We start from the raw sequence: 21,448 nt of genomic DNA on the forward strand, positions 1-21,448 counted from the left end.
CAGCTCTAGAGGAGACTGGAGGATAAGACATGATAAGAATAGCGAGTGCAGCTCTGGTGGTGACTGAAGCATAAGAGATGATGGAACAGCAGAATAGTGAGTGCAGCTCTAGAGGAGACTGAAGTATAAGACATGATAGTACAGCAGGATAGTGAGTGCAGCTCTAGAGGAGACTGGAGGATAAGACATGATAAGAATAGCGAGTGCAGCTCTGGTGGTGACTGAAGTATAACATGCTGTTGTGATCATACATGGTTTTACCTTCCCGGAGGTCTTTGACCTTCCGTTTTCCTGGCTGCTGGTTCAGCACGGTTGACACAGCGTGGGGATTGGACAGATTGATGGGGAATCTTAGATTCTGGAATTCGATCACCTGTGATGGACACATAGGTTCAGGTCACTGTTATGATGGCTGTGGGTTAGTTGCTCTGCCAGGTGCACTTACCGGTGATGCGTTCTGCTGCAGGCTCTGGAGATGCCGCTTCTTGCGAGAGACCCCATAGGATAGATTTGGGCGGCCCTGTGGTCTCGTCTTGGGTGACATGTGGATGTCCTCTGAGCTCTCCTTCCTGGAGGGGCAGATGACCAATATAAACCCATATCACAAGACCCTGTGCCCACCACGCTGTCTACACGTGGTTATGTGGCTGCTTTATCCATAGGGCCACAGAGTAGTGACGTCACATTGATGACGTTTATTCACAATCTGGTTACATATGGTGAGGGGTTTCGTACATTGGGGACGGTTTCTCTAATAAGCTGCTCATCTTTGAGCATACAGTGAATAGAGACTTCTGGGGGTCCTTCTGAGGGGCCCCTTTATATAATAAACCGCTTCTGGACAAAGCAGTGGCGAAACGCATCGGAGGGTGAGGTGGGGGAGCCAGGACATACCACTCCTTGGACATCAGCTGTGTTGGGTATTCCTTTGCCCTATCTTTGTTTATATTTATTATTGTCTTGCCACTACTTAGCATGTATTCCTATTATGGTGACCACTGTGCACTTTTTTTGTATATTTTATGCTGCTATTATGGCCATATGCAGGACTATTATGTCCACTGATACAGATATGTGCTTTATTTTAGGCCCTATGTTAGTTCAAAGCACTTAGTGGCACAGTTGTGCAATTTATGCAGGACTGTATAGGCCAGTGGTCTCCAACCTGCTAACCTCCAGATGTTGCAAAACTACAACTCCCAGCATTCCCAGCATGCCAACGGCTGTCCGGGCATGCTGGGAGTTGTAGTTTTGCAATAGCTGGAGAGATGCAAGTTAGGGAACACTATAGTCACGCACTATAAAAAGTCTCTGCTGAGCTCAGGGCATGCTGGGAGTTATAGTTTTGCAACAGCTGGAGAGACACAAGTTAGGGAACACTATAGTTACGCATTATATAAAGTCTCTGCTGAGCTTAGGGCATGCTGGGAGTTATAGTTCTGCAACAGCTGAAGAGACAAGTTATAGTTATGCACCATGTAACTACTGCTGATAACTACTGGAAGGATTAAGATTTTTTAATAGAAGTAATTTACAAATTTGTTTAACTAAATAAAAAGTTTTTTCTGGAATACCCCTTTAAGTATACATACCTTGCATTCAGTTTGGGGGAGCAGACTCCGGTGAACACGCAGGCACGGGGTTTTGCATTAAATTCAGAGATCATCAGCTCTAGTTTGATCTGAGCTGTTCCATAGCTGGACGGAGAATACGTCATGGTCACCTCCACCAGTCCACCGGCCGGAATGATCCCTGCAAAAGAGCATGGAGAGTGTCAGAACTATTCTTGTGCAGCCACCATCATAGAAATAAATGGGGTCAACAATCCCTGCTTATTCAGTGTCTGCACAATGTGTCTTCTGGTGATTTGTATTGTGGAAGTCGTCATTACACCAATGTGTAATCTGATGTAGGAAACACTAATAGTCCCCAACATTACAGGAGATCAGCGTCTGTCTATATTATTGCTTTCCAATGATTATAGTAGAATAGTGAGCGCAGCTCTGGAGTATAATATAGGATATAACTCAGGATCAGTACAGGATAAGTAATGTAATGTATGTACACAGTGACCTCACCAGCAGAATAGTGAGTACAGCTCTGGAGTATAATACAGGATATAACTCAGGATCAGTACAGGATAAGTAATGTAATGTATGTACACAGTGACCTCACCAGCAGAATAGTGAGTACAGCTCTGGAGTATAATACAGGATATAACTCAGGATCAGTACAGGATAAGTAATGTAATGTATGTACACAGTGACCTCACCAGCAGAATAGTGAGTACAGCTCTGGAGTATAATACAGGATATAACTCAGGATCAGTATAGGATAAGTAATGTAATGTATGTACACAGTGATCTCACCAGCAGAATAGTGAGTACAGCTCTGGAGTATAATACAGGATATAACTCAGGATCAGTACAGGATAAGTAATGTATGTACACAGTGATCTCACCAGCAGAATAGTGAGTGCAGCTCTGGAGTATAATACAGGATATAACTCAGGATCAGTACAGGATAAGTAATGTAATGTATGTACACAGTGACCTCACCAGCAGAATAGTGAGTACAGCTCTGGAGTATAATACAGGATATAACTCAGGATCAGTACAGGATAAGTAATGTAATGTATGTACACAGTGATCTCACCAGCAGAATAGTGAGTACAGCTCTGGAATATAGTACAGGATATAACTCAGGATCAGTATGTCATGAACAATGCATCCTGAAAGTCTTTAGACCCTTTAACTTTTCTTAAAATTTAATTATTTTGTTCCTTGTGCTAATATAAAATATTCTGCACTGAATACCCAATAATGAGAATATGAAAACAACATTTTCCAAATTTAGCTAATTTATTAAAAATAGAAACGAGGTTACGGAGATGATCTATGACATGCATAATGGGTTCAGGGGTGATTGGGCAATCATTCAGCCATCACTAGACCTGCGCCCCATTATCATTCGGGTGGAGTTGTTCCAATACTCGGCTCCTCACTGTGCTGGTTATGAATAGATATTTGTCAGCCATGCGGATCTGACACGTTGACTCCAATAATCAGGTTATAGTGACGACTTCTTGCTCATCCTGTCGGACATTATCAACACAAACTAAATTATAAGATCATTGATTTTAATGCACTGAACTGAACTTGTCCAAGGAACTAAAGATTTAAATGCTGCACAATCATCCTCTGACTGAATTTCCAACCATGGTGCCTCCTGCTTTTGCAAAACTAGAACTCCCAGCATGCCCGGACAGCTGGGCATGCTGGGAGTTCTAGTTGTGCAACAGCTGGAGGCACCCTGGTTGGGGAACACTGTCCTAAGTGATAACAGGGGCACAGGGAAAACATTAAAAAACCTGATGCTCACCTAGCCCCAGTCCCTGTAGGTCCGCTGCAGAATCCGTTCTCCTCTTTGTGGTCCCAGTATCTTCTCTGAACTGGTTCCAGGACCTTTCCCAATCAGTGGCCATGGCAGTGTCATGTGTCAGGTCAGTGATTGGCTGAGCAGGAAAGTCCTATAAGACACTGGACTGCATGGAGGAGTACAGGATCTGCAGCAGATCTATGGGGGATTGGGGCGAGGTGAGCATCAGGTTTTTTTTTACATTTCCCCTGTGCCCCTGCACAACATTAATGAGGCAGACGTGACATGGGGGGATGTGATATGGGGGGGGAGAAGAAGTGACACGGGGGGGGGAGATGCGACACAAGGGGGGATGCGACACAAGGGGGGATGCGACATAAGGGGGATGCGACATAAGGGGGATGCGACATAAGGGGGATGCGACATAAGGGGGATGCGACATAAGGGGGATGCGACATAAGGGGGATGCGACATAGGGGGGATGCGACATAGGGGGGATGCGACATAGGGGGCATGCGACATAGGGGGGATGCGACATAGGGGGGATGCGACATAGGGGGGATGCGACATAGGGGGGATGCGACATAGGGGGGATGCGACATAGGGGGGATGCGACATAGGGGGGATGCGACATAAGGGGGGGATGCGACATAAGGGGGGGATGCGACATAAGGGGGGATGCGACATAAGGGGGGATGCGACATAAGGGGGGATGCGACATAAGGGGGGATGCGACATAAGGGGGGGATGCGACATAAGGGGGGGATGTGACATAAGGGGGGGATGTGACATAAGGGGGAATGTGACATAGGGGAGATGTGACATAGGGGGGGATGTGACATAAGGGAGATGTGACATAAGGGGGATGTGACATAAGGGGGATGTGACATAAGGGGGAATGTGACATAGGGGGGGATGTGACATAAGGGGGGATGTGACATAAGGGGGGATGTGACATAAGGGGGGATGTGACATAAGGGGGGATGTGACATAAGGGGGGATGTGACATAAGGGGGGATGTGACATAAGGGGGGATGTGACATAAGGGGGGGAGGTGACATAAGGGGGGGATGTGACATAAGGGGGGGATGTGACATAAGGGGGGGATGTGACATAAGAGAGATGTGACATAGGGGGGGAATGTGACATAAGGGGGAATGTGACATAAGGGGGAATGTGACATAAGGGGGAATGTGACATAAGGGGGATGTGACATAAGGGGGATGTGACATAAGGGGGATGTGACATAAGGGGGATGTGACATAAGGGGGATGTGACATAAGGGGGATGTGACATAAGGGGGATGTGACATAAGGGGGATGTGACATAAGGGGGATGTGACATAAGGGGGATGTGACATAAGGGGGATGTGACATAAGGGGGATGTGACATAGGGGGGGATGTGACATAGGGGGGATGCGACATAAGGGGGGGATGCGACATAAGGGGGGGATGCGACATAAGGGGGGGATGCGACATAAGGGGGGGATGCGACATAAGGGGGGGATGCGACATAAGGGGGGGATGCGACATAAGGGGGGATGCGACATAAGGGGGGGATGCGACATAAGGGGGGGATGCGACATAAGGGGGGGATGCGACATAAGGGGGGGATGCGACATAAGGGGAGGATGCGACATAAGGGGGGGATGCGACATAAGGGGGGATGTGACATAAGGGGGGATGTGACATAAGGGGGGAAGATATGTGACATGGGGGGAGATGTGATTAAGGAGGACTGACATCAAATTTGGGGATAGAAATGAAATAGGGGGATGTGGAATTCACCATTTGTTTATTATAACACAATGGCATATTGCAATATATACCTCCATAATCACAATCGCATTTTCCCTAGATACATCTATAATACATATAATACTGGTGCGGAGCTAAAACCCGGCTACAGATTGTGAAGCGCCAAAAAAAAATGACTGATTCCATTATTTGGTTGTGAGATAAGAGTGTCTCAGCCGCTGCTCACTGTGTGGGGCTGGTCACCAATTTACTGGGGTCCAGCACCCACCACCAGGATACGCACCTGAAGTCGGGGAGATGTCAAAGTCTTTGTGAGGCTGAGAACAGATGATGCAAAATTCAAAGTCAACAGGACAACTGCATCGCAACGGGAGGACGTAGTGCGCACTGCGGGGAGAGGTACAAGAGAAGAGGATGAGCACAAGATGACATGAACCCTACTACCTCATCTCTCCAAGTATTGTATAATATGTAACAGAGGTGGCAGCAGAGAGCACTGTGGTAAGATAGAAAACAACTACACAACTCCCTGTGGAGCATACAGCAGCTGATAAGTACTGGAAGGATTAAGATTTTTTTTTTTAAATAGAAGTAATATACAAATCTGTTTAACTTTCTGGGACCAGGTGATTTGAAAAAAAATGTTTTCTACCGGAGTACCCCTTTAAGTCTAAGTTTACACTGTTTTAGTATATCTGGGCCATTATGTGTTGTACTGGAGTCACATTCAGAGCTTCACTGACAATTCTGTTATTTTATCATGTTTTATTCTCCAGTCACCTCCAGAGATGCACTCACTATTCTACGGTTTCCTCATGTTTTATCTTCCAGAGCTGCACTCCCTATTCTACTGTTTCCTCATGTCTTATCCTCCAGAGCTGCACTCACTATTCTACTGTTTCCTCATGTCTTATCCCCCAGAGCTGCACTCCCTATTCTACTGTTTCCTCATGTCTTATCCTCCAGAGCTGCACTCACTATTCTACTGTTTCCTCATGTCTTATCCTCCAGAGCTGCACTCACTATTCTACTGTTTCCTCATGTCTTATTCTCCAGAGCTGCACTCACTATTCTACTGTTTCCTCATGTCTTATCCTCCAGAGATGCACTCACTATTCTGCTGTTTCCTCATGTTTTATCTTCCAGAGCTGCACTCCCTATTCTACTGTTTCCTCATGTCTTATCCCCCAGAGCTGCACTCACTATTCTACTGTTTCCTCATGTTTTATCCTCCAGAGCTGCACTCACTATTCTACTGTTTCCTAATGTCTTATCCTCCAGAGCTGCACTCACTATTCTACTGTTACCTTATGTCTTATGCTCCAGAGCTGCACTCACTATTCTACTGTTTCCTCATGTTTTATCTTCCAGAGCTGCACTCACTATTCTACTGTTTCCTAATGTCTTATCCTCCAGAGCTGCACTCACTATTCTACTGTTACCTTATGTCTTATCCTCCAGAGCTGCACTCACTATTCTACTGTTTCCTCATGTCTTATCCTCCAGAACTGCACTCCCTATTCTACTGTTTCCTCATGTCTTATCCCCCAGAGCTGCACTCACTATTCTACTGTTTCCTAATGTCTTATCCTCCAGAGCTGCACTCACTATTCTACTGTTACCTTATGTCTTATCCTCCAGAGCTGCACTCACTATTCTACTGTTTCCTCATGTCTTATCCTCCAGAGCTGCACTCCCTATTCTACTGTTACCTTATGTCTTATCCTCCAGAGCTGCACTCACTATTCTACTGTTTCCTCATGTCTTATCCTCCAGAGCTGCACTCACTATTCTACTGTTTCCTCATGTCTTATCCTCCAGAGATGCACTCACTATTCTACTGTTTCCTCATGTTTTATCTTCCAGAGCTGCACTCACTATTCTACTGTTTCCTCATGTCTTATCCCCCAGAGCTGCACTCACTATTCTACTGTTTCCTCATGTTTTATCCTCCAGAGCTGCACTCACTATTCTACGGTTCCCTAATATCTTATCCCCCAGAGCTGCACTCACTATTCTACTATCCCCTCATGTCTTATCCTCCAGAGCTGCACTCACTATTCTACTGTTTCCTAATGTCTTATCCTCCAGAGCTGCACTCACTATTCTACTGTTACCTTATGTCTTATCCTCCAGAGCTGCACTCATTATTATACTGTTTCCTCATGTCTTATCCTCCAGAGCTGCACTCACTATTCTACTGTTTCCTAATGTCTTATCCTCCAGAGCTGCACTCACTATTCTACTGTTTCCTAATGTCTTATCCTCCAGAGCTGCACTCACTATTCTACTGTTACCTTATGTCTTATCCTCCAGAGCTGCACTCACTATTCTACTGTTTCCTCATGTCTTATCCTCCAGAGCTGCACTCACTATTCTACTGTTTCCTCATGTCTTATCCTCCAGAGCTGCACTCACTATTCTAGTTATATGAATACAGCTCTGGATGGGTCTAGAGCAGTGTTTTCCAAACAGTGTGCCTCCAGCTGTTACAAAACTACAACTCCCAGCATGTCCGGACGGCCGTTGGCTGTCCGGGCATGCTGGGAGTTGTAGTTTTGCAACTGCTGGAGGCACACTGATTGGAAAATACTGCTCCAGCTGTTGCAAAACTACAACTCCCAGCATGCCCTGAGCTCAGCAGAGACTTTATATAGTGCGTAACTATAGTGTTCCCTAACTTGTGTCTCTCCAGCTGTTGCAGAACTACAACTCCCAGCATGCCCTGAGCTCAGCAGAGACTTTATATAATGCGTAACTAGTGTTCCCTAACTTGTGTCTCTCCAGCTGTTGCAGAACTACAACTCCCAGCATGCCCTGAGCTCAGCAGAGACTATATATAGTGCTTTATATAGTGTTCCCTAACTCGCATCTCGCCAGCTATTGCAAAACTACAACTCCCAGCATGCCGGGACAGCCAACGTCTGTCCGGGCATGCTGGGAGTTGTAGTTTTGCAACATCTGGAGGTCAGCAGGTTGGAGACCACTGGCCTATAAAGTCCTGCATAAATTACATAACTGTGCCACCAAGTGCTTTAAACTAACATAGGGCCCAAAATAAGGCTGGGAGTTGTAGTTTTGCAACCGCTGGAGACGTCCTAATTACAAAACACTGCTTTGGCTGTCGGGGCATGCTGGGAGTTATAGTTTTGCTCAATGCACTCTGGTTGCAAAACATTTATCCAGCTTATATGGGCATTCTGGGAGTTGTAATTTTGCAACAGCTGGAGGCACACCACTTGGAAAACACTGCTCTAGCTTTTAAGATGATGTAATAGAGGATCAGCACTATATGGCCACTGTTCTCCCGAACCATCCATCAGGGTCTAGCGCCGGACACATGACGTTTGGCTATCCTCCACTGATCCTCCACATAAACAGACTGAACGCTTCATCCCTGCAAATGCAGAACGTGTCGCTCCAAAAGCTCCGGGATGAATGTCTCAAGGAGACGCAGCTGGAAATGTTTAAACAGGTTTCTATGTGACAAAGTGAAATGGACTTTCTACTCCATAATCTGAGACATAACAAGAGCTGGAAGGCTTCAGAGCTGGAAACCATGCCTTAAAGGGCCGGTATCCCTTATACTCTGAGGGTTATATTAGTACCGGAGCGGACGATATCAGTCAAATATAATGTAATGTCTGGAGATTATATCAGTACTGGAGCGTTATAAGAGGATGATATCAGTCACATATGATGTAATATATAGAGGTTATATCAGTACTGGAGCGTTATAAGGGGATGATATCAGTCACATATGATGTAATATATAGAGGTTATATCAGTACTGGAGCGTTATAAGAGGATGATATCAGTCACATATGATGTAATATATAGAGATTATATCAGTACTGGAGCGTTATAAGAGGATGATATCAGTCACATATGATGTAATATATAGAGATTATATCAGTACTGGAGCATTATAAGAGGATGATATCAGTCACATATGATGTAATATATAGAGATTATATCAGTACTGGAGCGTTATAAGAGGATGATATCAGTCACATGATGTAATATATAGAGGTTATATCAGTACTGGAGCGTTATAAGGGGATGATATCAGTCACATATGTAATATATAGAGGTTATATCAGTACTGGAGCGTTATAAGAGGATGATATCAGTCACATATGATGTAATATATAGAGGTTATATCAGTACTGGAGCGTTATAAGAGGATGATATCAGTCACATATGATGTAATATATAGAGGTTATATCAGTACTGGAGCGTTATAAGAGGATGATATCAGTCACATATGATGTAATATATAGAGGTTATATCAGTACTGGAGCGTTATAAGAGGATGATATCAGTCACATATGATGTAATATATAGAGGTTATATCAGTACTGGAGCGTTATAAGAGGATGATATCAGTCACATATGATGTAATATATAGAGGTTATATCAGTACTGGAGCGTTATAAGAGGATGATATCAGTCACATATGATGTAATATAGAGATTATATCAGTACTGGAGCGTTATAAGAGGATGATATCAGTCACATATGATGTAATATATATAGAGGTTATATCAGTACTGGAGCGTTAAAAGAGGATGATATCAGTCACATATGATGTAATATATAGAGATTATATCAGTACTGGAGCGTTATAAGAGGATGATATCAGTCACATATGATGTAATATAGAGAGGTTATATCAGTACTGGAGCGTTATAAGAGGATGATATCAATCACATATGATGTAATATATAGAGGTTATATCAGTACTGGAGCGTTATAAGAGGATGATATCAGTCACATATGATGTAATATATAGAGGTTATATCAGTACTGGAGCGTTATAAGAGGATGATATCAGTCACATATGATGTAATATATAGAGGTTATATCAGTACTGGAGCGTTATAAGAGGATGATATCAGTCACATATTATAGAAATGCCTCTACAGGTACTGGAGTGGCTGATAATATAGCGCTCAGTATTATTATTATGTTATTATTAGTGACTATGCCGTTATCGCTTTGCTGTTATCAGCCGGGAGTGCAGTGTATATTGACTGGTGTGTTATCTCTCGTACATTCACTTCTGCTCAGTGAATGTTGTGTAGTTGGAGCAGATAAGTGTCCGCTCTGATCGCTCCTTTGTCCGAGGCTTTTAGAGGAGCTGCCATTAAGCACCGCGCACATTTACATACCAGCTCGATGCGGCAGGGACTTAGACAAAGCTTCCATTTTCCTCCAGTGAACACAGAAAATCAATATTTGTCATTCATTTGACAGTGAGGGTGATGCTGAGACATGGAGGTCGGACTCACCTCTGCCCCAGCGGCACATCTGATAGGTTGACATGAGATGGAAAGTCCAGGAGGTCCATGACTGGGTAGGCATGCAGGGGCACCAGAAGCGTCTCATCACCCTGGGGACAAGAACACGCGGGTCACTCAACAGCACAACATAAAGATGGATGGAGCGGACAGAGACATTAGTGTCACATTAACCACCCGTCCATGTCACCTGCTCCAGAGATACATAAAGACTATGCAGCGATATCACTGTCCTAGAGGTGACAAGTATCTGCCTAGTCACATATAGGAGATTATACGTCACTATATACTGCAGAGTCACATATAGGAGGCCATATATCACTATATACTGCAGAGTCACATATAGGAGATTATATGTCACTATATACTGCAGAGTCACATATAGGAGATTATACGTCACTATATACTGCAGAGTCACATATAGGAGATTATACGTCACTATATACTGCAGAGTCACATATAGGAGATTATATGTCACTATATACTACAGTCACATATAGGAGGCCATATATCACTATATACTGCAGAGTCACGTATAGGAGATTATACGTCACTATATACTGCAGAGTCACATATATGAGGCCATATATCACTATATACTGCAGAGTCACGTATAGGAGATTATACGTCACTATATACTGCAGAGTCACATATAGGAGGCCATATATCACTATATACTGCAGAGTCACATATAGGAGATTATATGTCACTATATACTACAGTCACATATAGGAGGCCATATATCACTATATACTGCAGAGTCTCATATAGGAGGCCATATATCACTATATACTGCAGAGTCACATATAGGATGCTGTATATGACCATATACTGTACAGTCACCTATAGGAGGCCATATATCACTATATACTTCAGTCACATATAGAAGGCCATATATCACCATATACTGCAGAGTCACATATAGACGGCTGTATATGACCATATACTGTACAGTCACCTATAGAAGGTCATATATCACTATATACTGCAGTCACATATAGGAGGCTGTATATGGCCGTATAGAACTGAGTTTTTTCTTACCTTGCAATGGACTCTGATACAATCATAATAATATCTCCATTCATCAGCAAGGAACTGAACATTGACTGTAAGAGCCAAACCGGGGACCATCCTGTTCTGTGCGGAAAGAAGGAGACAAGTCAGGTGCCCAATAATGTATCCTATATGGGAGGTATAACTACGCACATACAGGGGATGTTCTTATGTTGGTCACATAAATAACAGGAATAACAGCGCAATTCAGGGTCTCTACCTCGCAGAAGACGCCATACTCACAGCTTTCTTGTAGCTGATGGTGAAGTGCTTGCTCTGCGGTGGAATGATGTGCACGTTGGACACGTCTGCGGTAATATTCACTAGTTTCTGAGCAGGAGAACAAAGTAAAAGCACATTATTATTATTATTATTATTTTACCACGGAAAAATGCTGAGTCAGCAAGAACTACAAGCCCCTAGCAGAAGTGACACTGGAGCAGTATTTCCCAACCAGGGTGCCTCCAGCTGTTGCAAAACTACAACTCCCAGCATGCCCGGACAGCCGTTGGCTGTCCGGGCATGCTGGGAGTTGTAGTTTTGCAACAGCTGGAGGCACCCTGGTTGGGAAACACTTCCCTGGAGATACAGGACACATCAGTGCAACTCACCAGGACCTGATGCTGACACTTCCCAACTTCAAAGCCACCAAAATGGAGAATTCCAGGGTCTGCCGCAATCGAGACATTACTGCCGAGCTTCCTGAAAACTTCTGCAAAACAGAAAAAGGTCCAAGTCAGAAGGCAGGAGGGAGACAGAGCGAGATAAAGACAGGGGCTCGTGGGGCAGGATAAGGATGGGGGCTTGGGGGGCAGGATAGGAATGGGGGCTTGGGGAGGGTGGTTGTCATCACCATGATGTGGGTTATTATGGGGTCACACAGGTTAACCTCTTACTTGACTCCAGGAGGTGGTTCGGCACTGTCCGGTTTAGAGGCTTTTCCACCAAACTGTCCAGAAAATTTATGGTTGATGATGAAGATTCTTTGAGCCTTCGATCCCTACTGGGAAAGTTGAATTTAGCGGGCGGAGCGACCTCCATGATGTCACATCGATCAGTGCAGGATACAGAGAGACCTGAGCAAATAACACAGAAAACAGCGATTATAACATTATAATAACCAAGTGCGTCACACACCGAGACATCTGGTATCACAGACAGGAACTGTCCTTAAGTAATAAGGGTGAGAGGCCACTTATACATCCCCTATAAACCACTTATACATACTCCTATAAACCACTTATACATTCCCTATAGGCCACTTATACATACCCCTATACATACCATATAGACCACTTATACATCCCCTATACATACTCATATAGACCACTTATACATACTCCTATAGACCACTTATACATACCCCTATAGACCACTCATACATACCCCTGTAAACCACTTATACATACACCTATAGACCACTTATACATACTCCTATAGACCACCTATACATACACCTATAGACCACTTATACATACTCCTATAGACCACTTATACATACCCCTATAGACCACTTATACATACCCCTATAGACCACTTATACATACCCCTATAGACCACTTATACATACCCGTATAGACCACCTATACATACACGTATAGACCACTTATGCATACACCTATAGACCACCTATATATGTCCCTATAGACCACTTATACATACCCCTATAAACCACGTATACATACCCCTATAGACCACTTATACATACCCCTATAGACCACTTATACATACCCCTATAGACCACCTATACATACTCCTATAGACCACCTATACATACTCCTATAGACCACCTATACATACTCCTATAGACCACCTATACATACTCCTATAGACCACCTATACATACTCCTATAGACCACCTATACATACTCCTATATACCACTTATACATACCCCTATAGACCACTTATACATACCCCTATAGATCACCTATACATACCCCTATAGACCACTTTATACATACCCCTATAGACCACCTATACATACTCCTATAGACCACATATACATACACCTATAGACCACCCATACATACCCCTATAGACCACTTATACATACCCCTATAGACCACTTATACATACCCTATAGACCACCTATGCATACTCCTATAGACCACCTATACATACTCCTATAGACCACCTATACATACTCCTATAGACCACCTATACATACTCCTATAGACCACCTATACATACTCCTATAGACCACCTATACATACTCCTATATACCACTTATACATACCCCTATAGACCACTTATACATACCCCTATAGATCACCTATACATACCCCTATAGACCACTTTATACATACCCCTATAGACCACTTATACATACTCCTATAGACCACATATACATACACCTATAGACCACCCATACATACTCCTATAGACCACTTATACATACCCTATAGACCACTTATACATACCATGTAGACCACTTATACATACCCTGTAGACCACTTATACATACCCTGTAGACCACTTATACATCCCCCATAGACCACTTATATATATCCTATAGACCACTTATACATACTCCTATAGAACACTTATACATACCCCTGTAGACCACTTATACATACTCCTATAAACCACTTATACATACCCCTATAGACCACTTATACATACCCCCTATAGACCACTTATACATACTCCTATAGCCCACTTATACATACCCTATAGCCCACTTATACATACCCCTATAGACCACCTATGCATACTCCTTAGGCCACTTATACATACCATGTAGACCACTTATACATACCCTATAGACCACTTATACATACCATGTAGACCACTTATACATACCCTGTAGACCACTTATACATCCCCCATAGACCACTTATATATATCCTATAGACCACTTATACATACTCCTATAGACCACTTATACATACCCCTGTAGACCACTTATACATACTCCTATAAACCACTTATACATACCCCTATAGACCACTTATACATACCCCTATAGCCCACTTATACATACCCCTATAGCCCACTTATACATACCCCTATAGCCCACTTATACATACCCCTATAGCCCACTTATACATACCCCTATAGACCACTTATACATACCCCTATAGACCACTTATACATACCCCTATAGACCACTTATACATACCCCTATAGACCACGTATACATAATCCTATAGACCACTTATACATCCCCTATAGACCACTTATACATCCCCTATAGACCACTTATACATCCTCCTATAGACCACTTATACATACCCCTATAGACCACTTATACAGACCCCTATAGACCACTTATACAGACCCCTATAGACCACTTATACAGACCCCTATAGACCACTTATACATACCCCTATAGATCACTTATACATATCCCTATAGACCACTTATACATACCCTATAGACCACTTATACATACAGTGGGGATCAAAAGTTTGGGCACCCCAGGTAAAAATTTGTATTAATGTGCATAAAGAAGCCAAGGAAAGAAGGGAAAGTCTCCAAAATGCATCAAATTACAGATTAGACATTCTTATAATATGTCAACAAAAGTTACATTTTATTTCCATCATTTACACTTTTAAAATAACAGAAAACAAAAAAATGGCGTCTGCAAAAGTTTGGGCACCCTGCAGAATTTATAACAAAGCTGAGACCTGTCAGTGTCATGGATTGTTCTCAATCATCATCTGGGAAGACCGGGTGATGTCAACCTCAAAGGTTTTAAATGCCCAGACTCATCTGACCGTGCCCCAACAATAAGCACCATGGGTTCTTCTAAGCAGTTGTCTAGAAATCTGAAACTGAAAATAGTTGACGCTCACAAAGCTGAAGAAGGCTATAAGAAGATAGCAAAACGTTTTCAGATGTCAATATCCTCTGTTCGGAATGTAATTAAGAAATGGCAGTCATCAGGAACAGTGGAAGTTAAAGCAAGATCTGGAAGACCAAGAAAAATATCAGAACAGCTCGCAGGATTGTGAGAAAAACTATTCAAAGCGCACATTTGACTGCACAATCCCTCCAGAAAGATCTGGCAGACACTGGAGTTGTGGTACACTATTCCACTATAAAGAGATACTTGTACAAATATGGTCTTCATGGAAGAGTCATCAGAAGAAAACCTCTTCTACGTCCTCACCACAAAAATCAGCGTTTGAACTTTGCAAATGAACATATAGAAAGCCTGATGCATTTTGGAAACAAGTTCTGTGGACCGATGAGGTTAAAATTGAACTTTTTGGCCGGAATGAGCAAAGGTACGTTTGGAGAAGAAGGGGAACAGAATTTAATGAAAAGAACCTCTGTCCAACTGTTAAGCATGGGGGTGGATCAATCATGCTTTGGGGTTGTATTGCAGCCAGTGGCACAGGGAACATCTCACGAGTAGAAGGAAAAATGGATTCAATAAAATTTCAGCAAAGTTTGGATGCTAACTTGATGCCATCTGTGAAAAAGCTGAAGTTAAAGAGAGGATGGCTTCTACAAATGGATAATGATCCTAAACACAGCTCGAAATCCACGGGGGATTACATCAAGAGGCGTAAACTGAAGGTTTTGCCATGGCCTTCACAATCACCTGACCTCAACATAATGGAAAATCTATGGATAGACCTTAAAAGAGCAGTGCGTGACAGACAGCCCAGAAATCTCAAAGAACTGGAAGACTTTTGTAAGGAAGAATGGGCAAAGATACCTCAAACAAGAATTGAAAGATTCTTGGCTGGCTACAAAAAGCGTTTACAAGCTGTGATACTTGCCAAAGGGGGCAGTACAAGATATTAACTCTGCAGGGTGCACAAACTTTTGCAAATGCCATTTTTTGTTTTCTGTTATTTTGAAAGTGTAAATGATGGAAATAAAATGTAACTTTTGGTGACATATTATAAGAATGTCTAATCTGTAATTTGATGCCTTTTGGAGATTTTTCCATCTTTCCTTGGCTTCTTTATGCACATTAATACAAATGTTTACCTGGGGTGTCCAAACTTTTGATCCCCACTGTACCCTATAGACCCCTTATACATACTCCTATAGACACAGGGTCACTAGATTATATACACAGGGTCACTAGTTTGTATACACGGGGTCACTAGTTTGTATACACGGGGTCACTAGTTTATATACACGGGGTCACTAGTTTATATACACGGGGTCACTAGTTTATATACAGGGGGTCACTAGTTTATATACAGGGGGTCACTAGTTTGTATACACGGGTCACTAGTTTATATACGCGGGGTCACTAGTTTATATACAGGAGGTCACTAGTTTATATACACGGGGTCACTAGTTTATATACACGGGGTCACTAGTTTATATACACGGGGTCACTAGTTTGTATACACGGGGTCACTAGTTTATATACACGGGGTCACTAGTTTGTATACACGGGGTCACTAGTTTGTATACACGGGGGTCACTAGTTTGTATACACGGGGTCACTAGTTTGTATACACGGGGTCACTAGCTTGTATACACGGGGTCACTAGTTTATATACAGGGGGTCACTAGTTTATATACACGGGGTCACTAGTTTATATACACGGGGTCACTAGTTTATATACACGGGGTCACGTTTATATACACGGGGTCACTAGTTTATATACACGGGGTCACTAGTTTATATACACGGGGTCACTAGTTTATATACACGGGGTCACTAGTTTATATACAGGGGGTCACTAGTTTATATACACGGGGTCACTAGTTTATATACAGGGGGTCACTAGTTTATATACACGGGGTCACTAGTTTGTATACACGGGGGTCACTAGTTTGTATACACGGGGGTCACTAGTTTATATACACGGGGTCACTAGTTTATATACAGGGGGTCACTAGTTTATATACACGGGGTCACTAGTTTATATACAGGGGGTCACTAGTTTATATACACGGGGTCACTAGTTTATATACAGGGGGTCACTAGTTTATATACACGGGGTCACTAGTTTATATACACGGGGTCACTAGTTTATATACACGGGGTCACGCGTTATAACACCGGGCGGGGTGCCCCGTAGAGAAGACCGGGTGTGTGTCGTTATGTAGACCGGGTGTGTGTCGGGGGTTATGTAGACCGGGTGTGTGTCGTTATGTAGACCGGGTGTGTGTCGGGGGTTATGTAGACCGGGTGTGTGTCGGGGGTTATGTAGACCGGGTGTGTGTCGGGGGTTATGTAGACCGGGTGTGTGTCGGGGGTTATAGTCACCAGGTCGCGGTCCGGGCTCCCGGGTCACATTATCCGGGCGTCTACCCTTCTTGCGGTGTCAGGACGCGTTGCTATGGTGACACCGGAAGATGGACTGTACCACAGACCGAGGGGTGGAGCGGAGCGGGCGAAACTATCTGGGGATGAGGGAGCTGTGCACTTTATATGTGTGTGTGCGGAAGAAAGTGCCCCCTCATGACTCCTTACTGCCACCTGACACGATATAAGTGCCCCCTCCATATATCAGAACTTGCCTACCCCTAAACCTGTCACGATATAACTGTTGCCTCCCTCCATAAATGAGGACATGCAGTAGCTACCATTCAACCTGTCACGACATAACTGTCCCCTCCATATATCCCAAAATAGCTATCCCGAAACCTTTTGGGACATAACTGTTCCCTCCCTCTATATATGAGGACATAGCAACCACGTCGTGATCTATACTTTTTTTTGGTACCACATTTGCTTATCTAAAACTTTTTTTATTTTTTTATTATAAAACTAAATAGGGAGTAAAATATGACAAAAAAGCAGCACTTTTGGACTTTTTTTTTTACGTTTACACCGTTCACCGTATGGGATAATTAACATTATATTTTGATAGTTCAGACATTTACACACGCGGTGATACCAAATATGTTTATTACATTTTTTTACGCTTTTTGGGGATAAAATGGGAAAAAGGGACGTTTTAAATTTTTATTGGAGGAGGGAATTTTTCACATTTTTTTACTTTTTTTTTTTTTTGTACACATTTTATGTCCCCATGGGGGACTATATATAGCAATCACTTGATTGCAGATACTGAACAGTGCTATCCATAGAGCATAGCACTGATCAGTATTATCGGCAATCTTATGCTCTGTTCTGCTCGATCTTAGACCAGAGCAGAAGACCCCTTGAGACGAACGGTGGCAGGTGAGGGGACCTCCGTCCACCATTATGGATGACCGGATCCCCGCGGCAGTGCTGCGGGCATTCCGATCATCCATATTAAGTGCTGCACTGCTGCAGATGCTGTGATCTGTATTGATCACGGCATCTGAGGGGTTAATGACGATCACTGATGTCCGCCATGACCGGCGGATCCCTGGCTGCCAACAGCAGCCGGGACCTGCCGTGCATGATGCGAGCACCGGTCCGGTGCTCGCGGTCGTCACGGCGCGTAAATGTACGTCATGGTGCATTGTAGGGGTCCTCCGCTGCTCAGTGTTTGGAACAAACTGTTCCGAACGCTGGAGCCGGGAGCTTGTTACGTCATAGCCCCGCCCCTTATGACATCACGTCCTGCCCCCTCAATGCAAGTCTATGGGAGGGGGCGTGACAGCTGTCACTCCCCCTCCCATAGATTTGCATTGAGGGGGGCGGGACATCATGAGGGGGCCGGGCTATGACGTCACAAGCTCCCGGCTCCAGCGTTCGGAATAGTTTGTTCCAAACGGGGAGCAGCGGAGGACCCCTTTAAGTACCACGGCACCCTGACGTACATTTACGTCCATTGTCGTTAAAGGGGTTATCCAGGAGTCCAAAAACAGAGCCATTTTCTTTCAAAGACCGCTCCCTGTCTGTCCCCAGGTTGGGTGTGGTATTACAACTTGGCTCAATTCACTTCAATTGAACTGAGCTGCAGAACAACATCCAACCTGGAGACAGACAGGGAGAGGTCTTTGAAAAAAAATTCTCTCTGTTTTTCGATTCCTGGATAACCCCTTTAAGTAGCAGGGCACCAGCACGTACATTTATGCCCAAGGGGTTAAAGAGGTACCTGTTTCATTTAAGGCAGGCAACACAATCCCAGGTCAAAACTCAGCAACTCCATTCTACATTGATAAAGCAAGCGGTGTACAGAATTGCTGGGAGTCCATAGACTTGCATTGCAGGTTTATTGCATTATATGTCTATGGGAGACAATGGGGGAGATTTATCAAAACCTGTGCAGAGAAAGAGTGGTGCAGTTGCCCATAGCAACCAATCAGATTGCTTCTTTCATTTTCCACAGGCCTCTAAAGAGGCCTGTGGAAAATGAAAGAAGCAATCTGATTGGTTGCTATGGGCAACCAAGAGGCTCTAAAGAGGCCTGTGGAAAATGAAAGAAGCAATCTGATTGGTTGCTATGGGCAACTGCACCACTCTTCCTCTGCACAGCTTTTGATAAATCTCCCCCAATATGCTGTTTTATTGGCGTATGCCGATCCTGCGTTATTATATCTTTTTATGATGTGTCACGCATTTTCAAGAAAGTTTATTCAATAAACATTGATTGTTCAATGGAAAACAATGGAATGAAAACAATGGAGAGTTCTCGACCTTCTCATTATCCATTGATGAAGCTTTATTTACATAGGACTGCAGCGGTAACCTCTTAACACCCCCATGACGTACAGGTGCAGTGTCCCACTACAGCGTTTCTTACGGTTGGTTCGGTGTAGCGCAACCTGTTTGTTTGCAATGCTCTTAAAGAGATACTCCACTCCCCAACATTCAGAACATTAAAGGGGTATTCCAGGAAAAAACTTATTTTTATATATATATATATCAATGGGCTCCAGAAAGTTAAACAGATTTGTAAATTACTTCTATTAAAAAATCTTAATCCTTTCAGTACTTATGAGCTTCTGAAGTTAAGGTTGTTCTTTTCTGTCTATGTGCTCTCTGGTGACACCTGTCTCAGGAAACGCCCAGTTTAGAAGCAAATCCCCATAGCAGACCTCTTCTACTCTGTGCAGTTCCCGAGACACGTGTAATCAGAGAGCACTTAGACAAAAAAGAACAACCTTAACTTCAGAAGCTCATAAGTACTGAAAGGATTAAGATTTTTTAATAGAAATAATTTACAAATCTGTTTAACTTCCTGGAGCCAGTTGATATATATATATATATATATATATATATATATATATATATATATATATATAAAAGTTTTTTCCTGGAATACCCCTTTAATGTTTTTTTTTAATCAACTGGCTCCAGAAAGTTAAACATATTTGTAAATGCTGAGAAGCAATCAGATCATTATACAAGATTGTTGATGTGCACCATGTCTGTTTTCTACCCGAATTCACATATTTGTAAATTACTTCTATTAAAAAATCTTAATCCTTTCAGTACTTTTTAGCTGCTGAAGTTGAGTTGTACTTTTCGGTCTAAGTGCTCTCTGATGACACCTGTCTCGGGAACTGTCCAAAGTAGAAGCAAATCCCCATAGCAGACCTCTTCTACTCTGTGCAGTTCCAGAGACAAGCAGAGATGTCAGCAGAGAGCACTGTTGTGAGACAGAAAAGAACAACTCAACTTCAGCAGCTGATAATTATTGGAAGAATTAAGATTTTTTAATAGAAGTGATTTACAAATCTGTTTAACTTTCTGGAGCCAGTTGATATATATAAAAGTTTTTTCCTGGATAACCCCTTTAATGTTCTGAATGTTGGGGAGTGGAGTATCTCTTTAAGAGCATTGCAAACAAAAAGGTTGCGCTACACCGAACCAACCATAAGAAACACTGTAGTGGGGCACTGCACTTTCTGCAGCCAGTTGATATATAAAAAAAAGTTTTTTTCCTGGAATACCCCTTTAACTCCACACACATTATTCAGTAAAGGTTACACTTTGCTGCCATGTTATGGTGTTGTTAGGAAAGTCACTGCTATAGTTTACGCAGAAGATTCTAGAGCAGTGGTCTCCAACCTGTGGACCTCGTGATGTTGCAAAACTACAACTCCCAGCATGCCCGGACAGTCGTTGGCTGTCTGGGCATTCTGGGAG

General features: G+C 43.1%; 1 protein-coding gene across 3 annotated transcripts in view; it reads right to left on the minus strand.

Moving 5' to 3' along the window:
- The window catches only part of CFAP221 (cilia and flagella associated protein 221), a 58,512-nt gene extending 38,905 nt beyond the window's left edge, over window positions 1-19,607 (minus strand). For 2 of the 3 annotated variants that reach the window (XM_056535191.1, XM_056535189.1), the window contains exons 1-10: window positions 17,684-17,828; window positions 12,389-12,568; window positions 12,104-12,204; window positions 11,736-11,822; window positions 11,481-11,576; window positions 10,431-10,531; window positions 5,420-5,523; window positions 1,593-1,752; window positions 446-569; window positions 262-373 (exon numbers count right to left, since the gene is read on the minus strand). In XM_056535191.1, coding sequence (XP_056391166.1) covers window positions 262-373; window positions 446-569; window positions 1,593-1,752; window positions 5,420-5,523; window positions 10,431-10,531; window positions 11,481-11,576; window positions 11,736-11,822; window positions 12,104-12,204; window positions 12,389-12,533 — 1,030 coding nt within the window. In that variant the 5' untranslated portion in view covers window positions 12,534-12,568; window positions 17,684-17,828. Of the gene's footprint in view, window positions 1-261; window positions 374-445; window positions 570-1,592; window positions 1,753-5,419; window positions 5,524-10,430; window positions 10,532-11,480; window positions 11,577-11,735; window positions 11,823-12,103; window positions 12,205-12,388; window positions 12,569-17,683; window positions 17,829-19,451 lie in introns of those variants that run through there. The other variant, XM_056535190.1, reaches the window with a different exon arrangement.
- Between the last annotated feature and the right edge of the window lie 1,841 nt (window positions 19,608-21,448).

The sequence above is a fragment of the Hyla sarda genome, chromosome 8 (genome assembly GCF_029499605.1).
Source record: "Hyla sarda isolate aHylSar1 chromosome 8, aHylSar1.hap1, whole genome shotgun sequence".
Lineage (NCBI taxonomy): Eukaryota > Metazoa > Chordata > Amphibia > Anura > Hylidae > Hyla > Hyla sarda.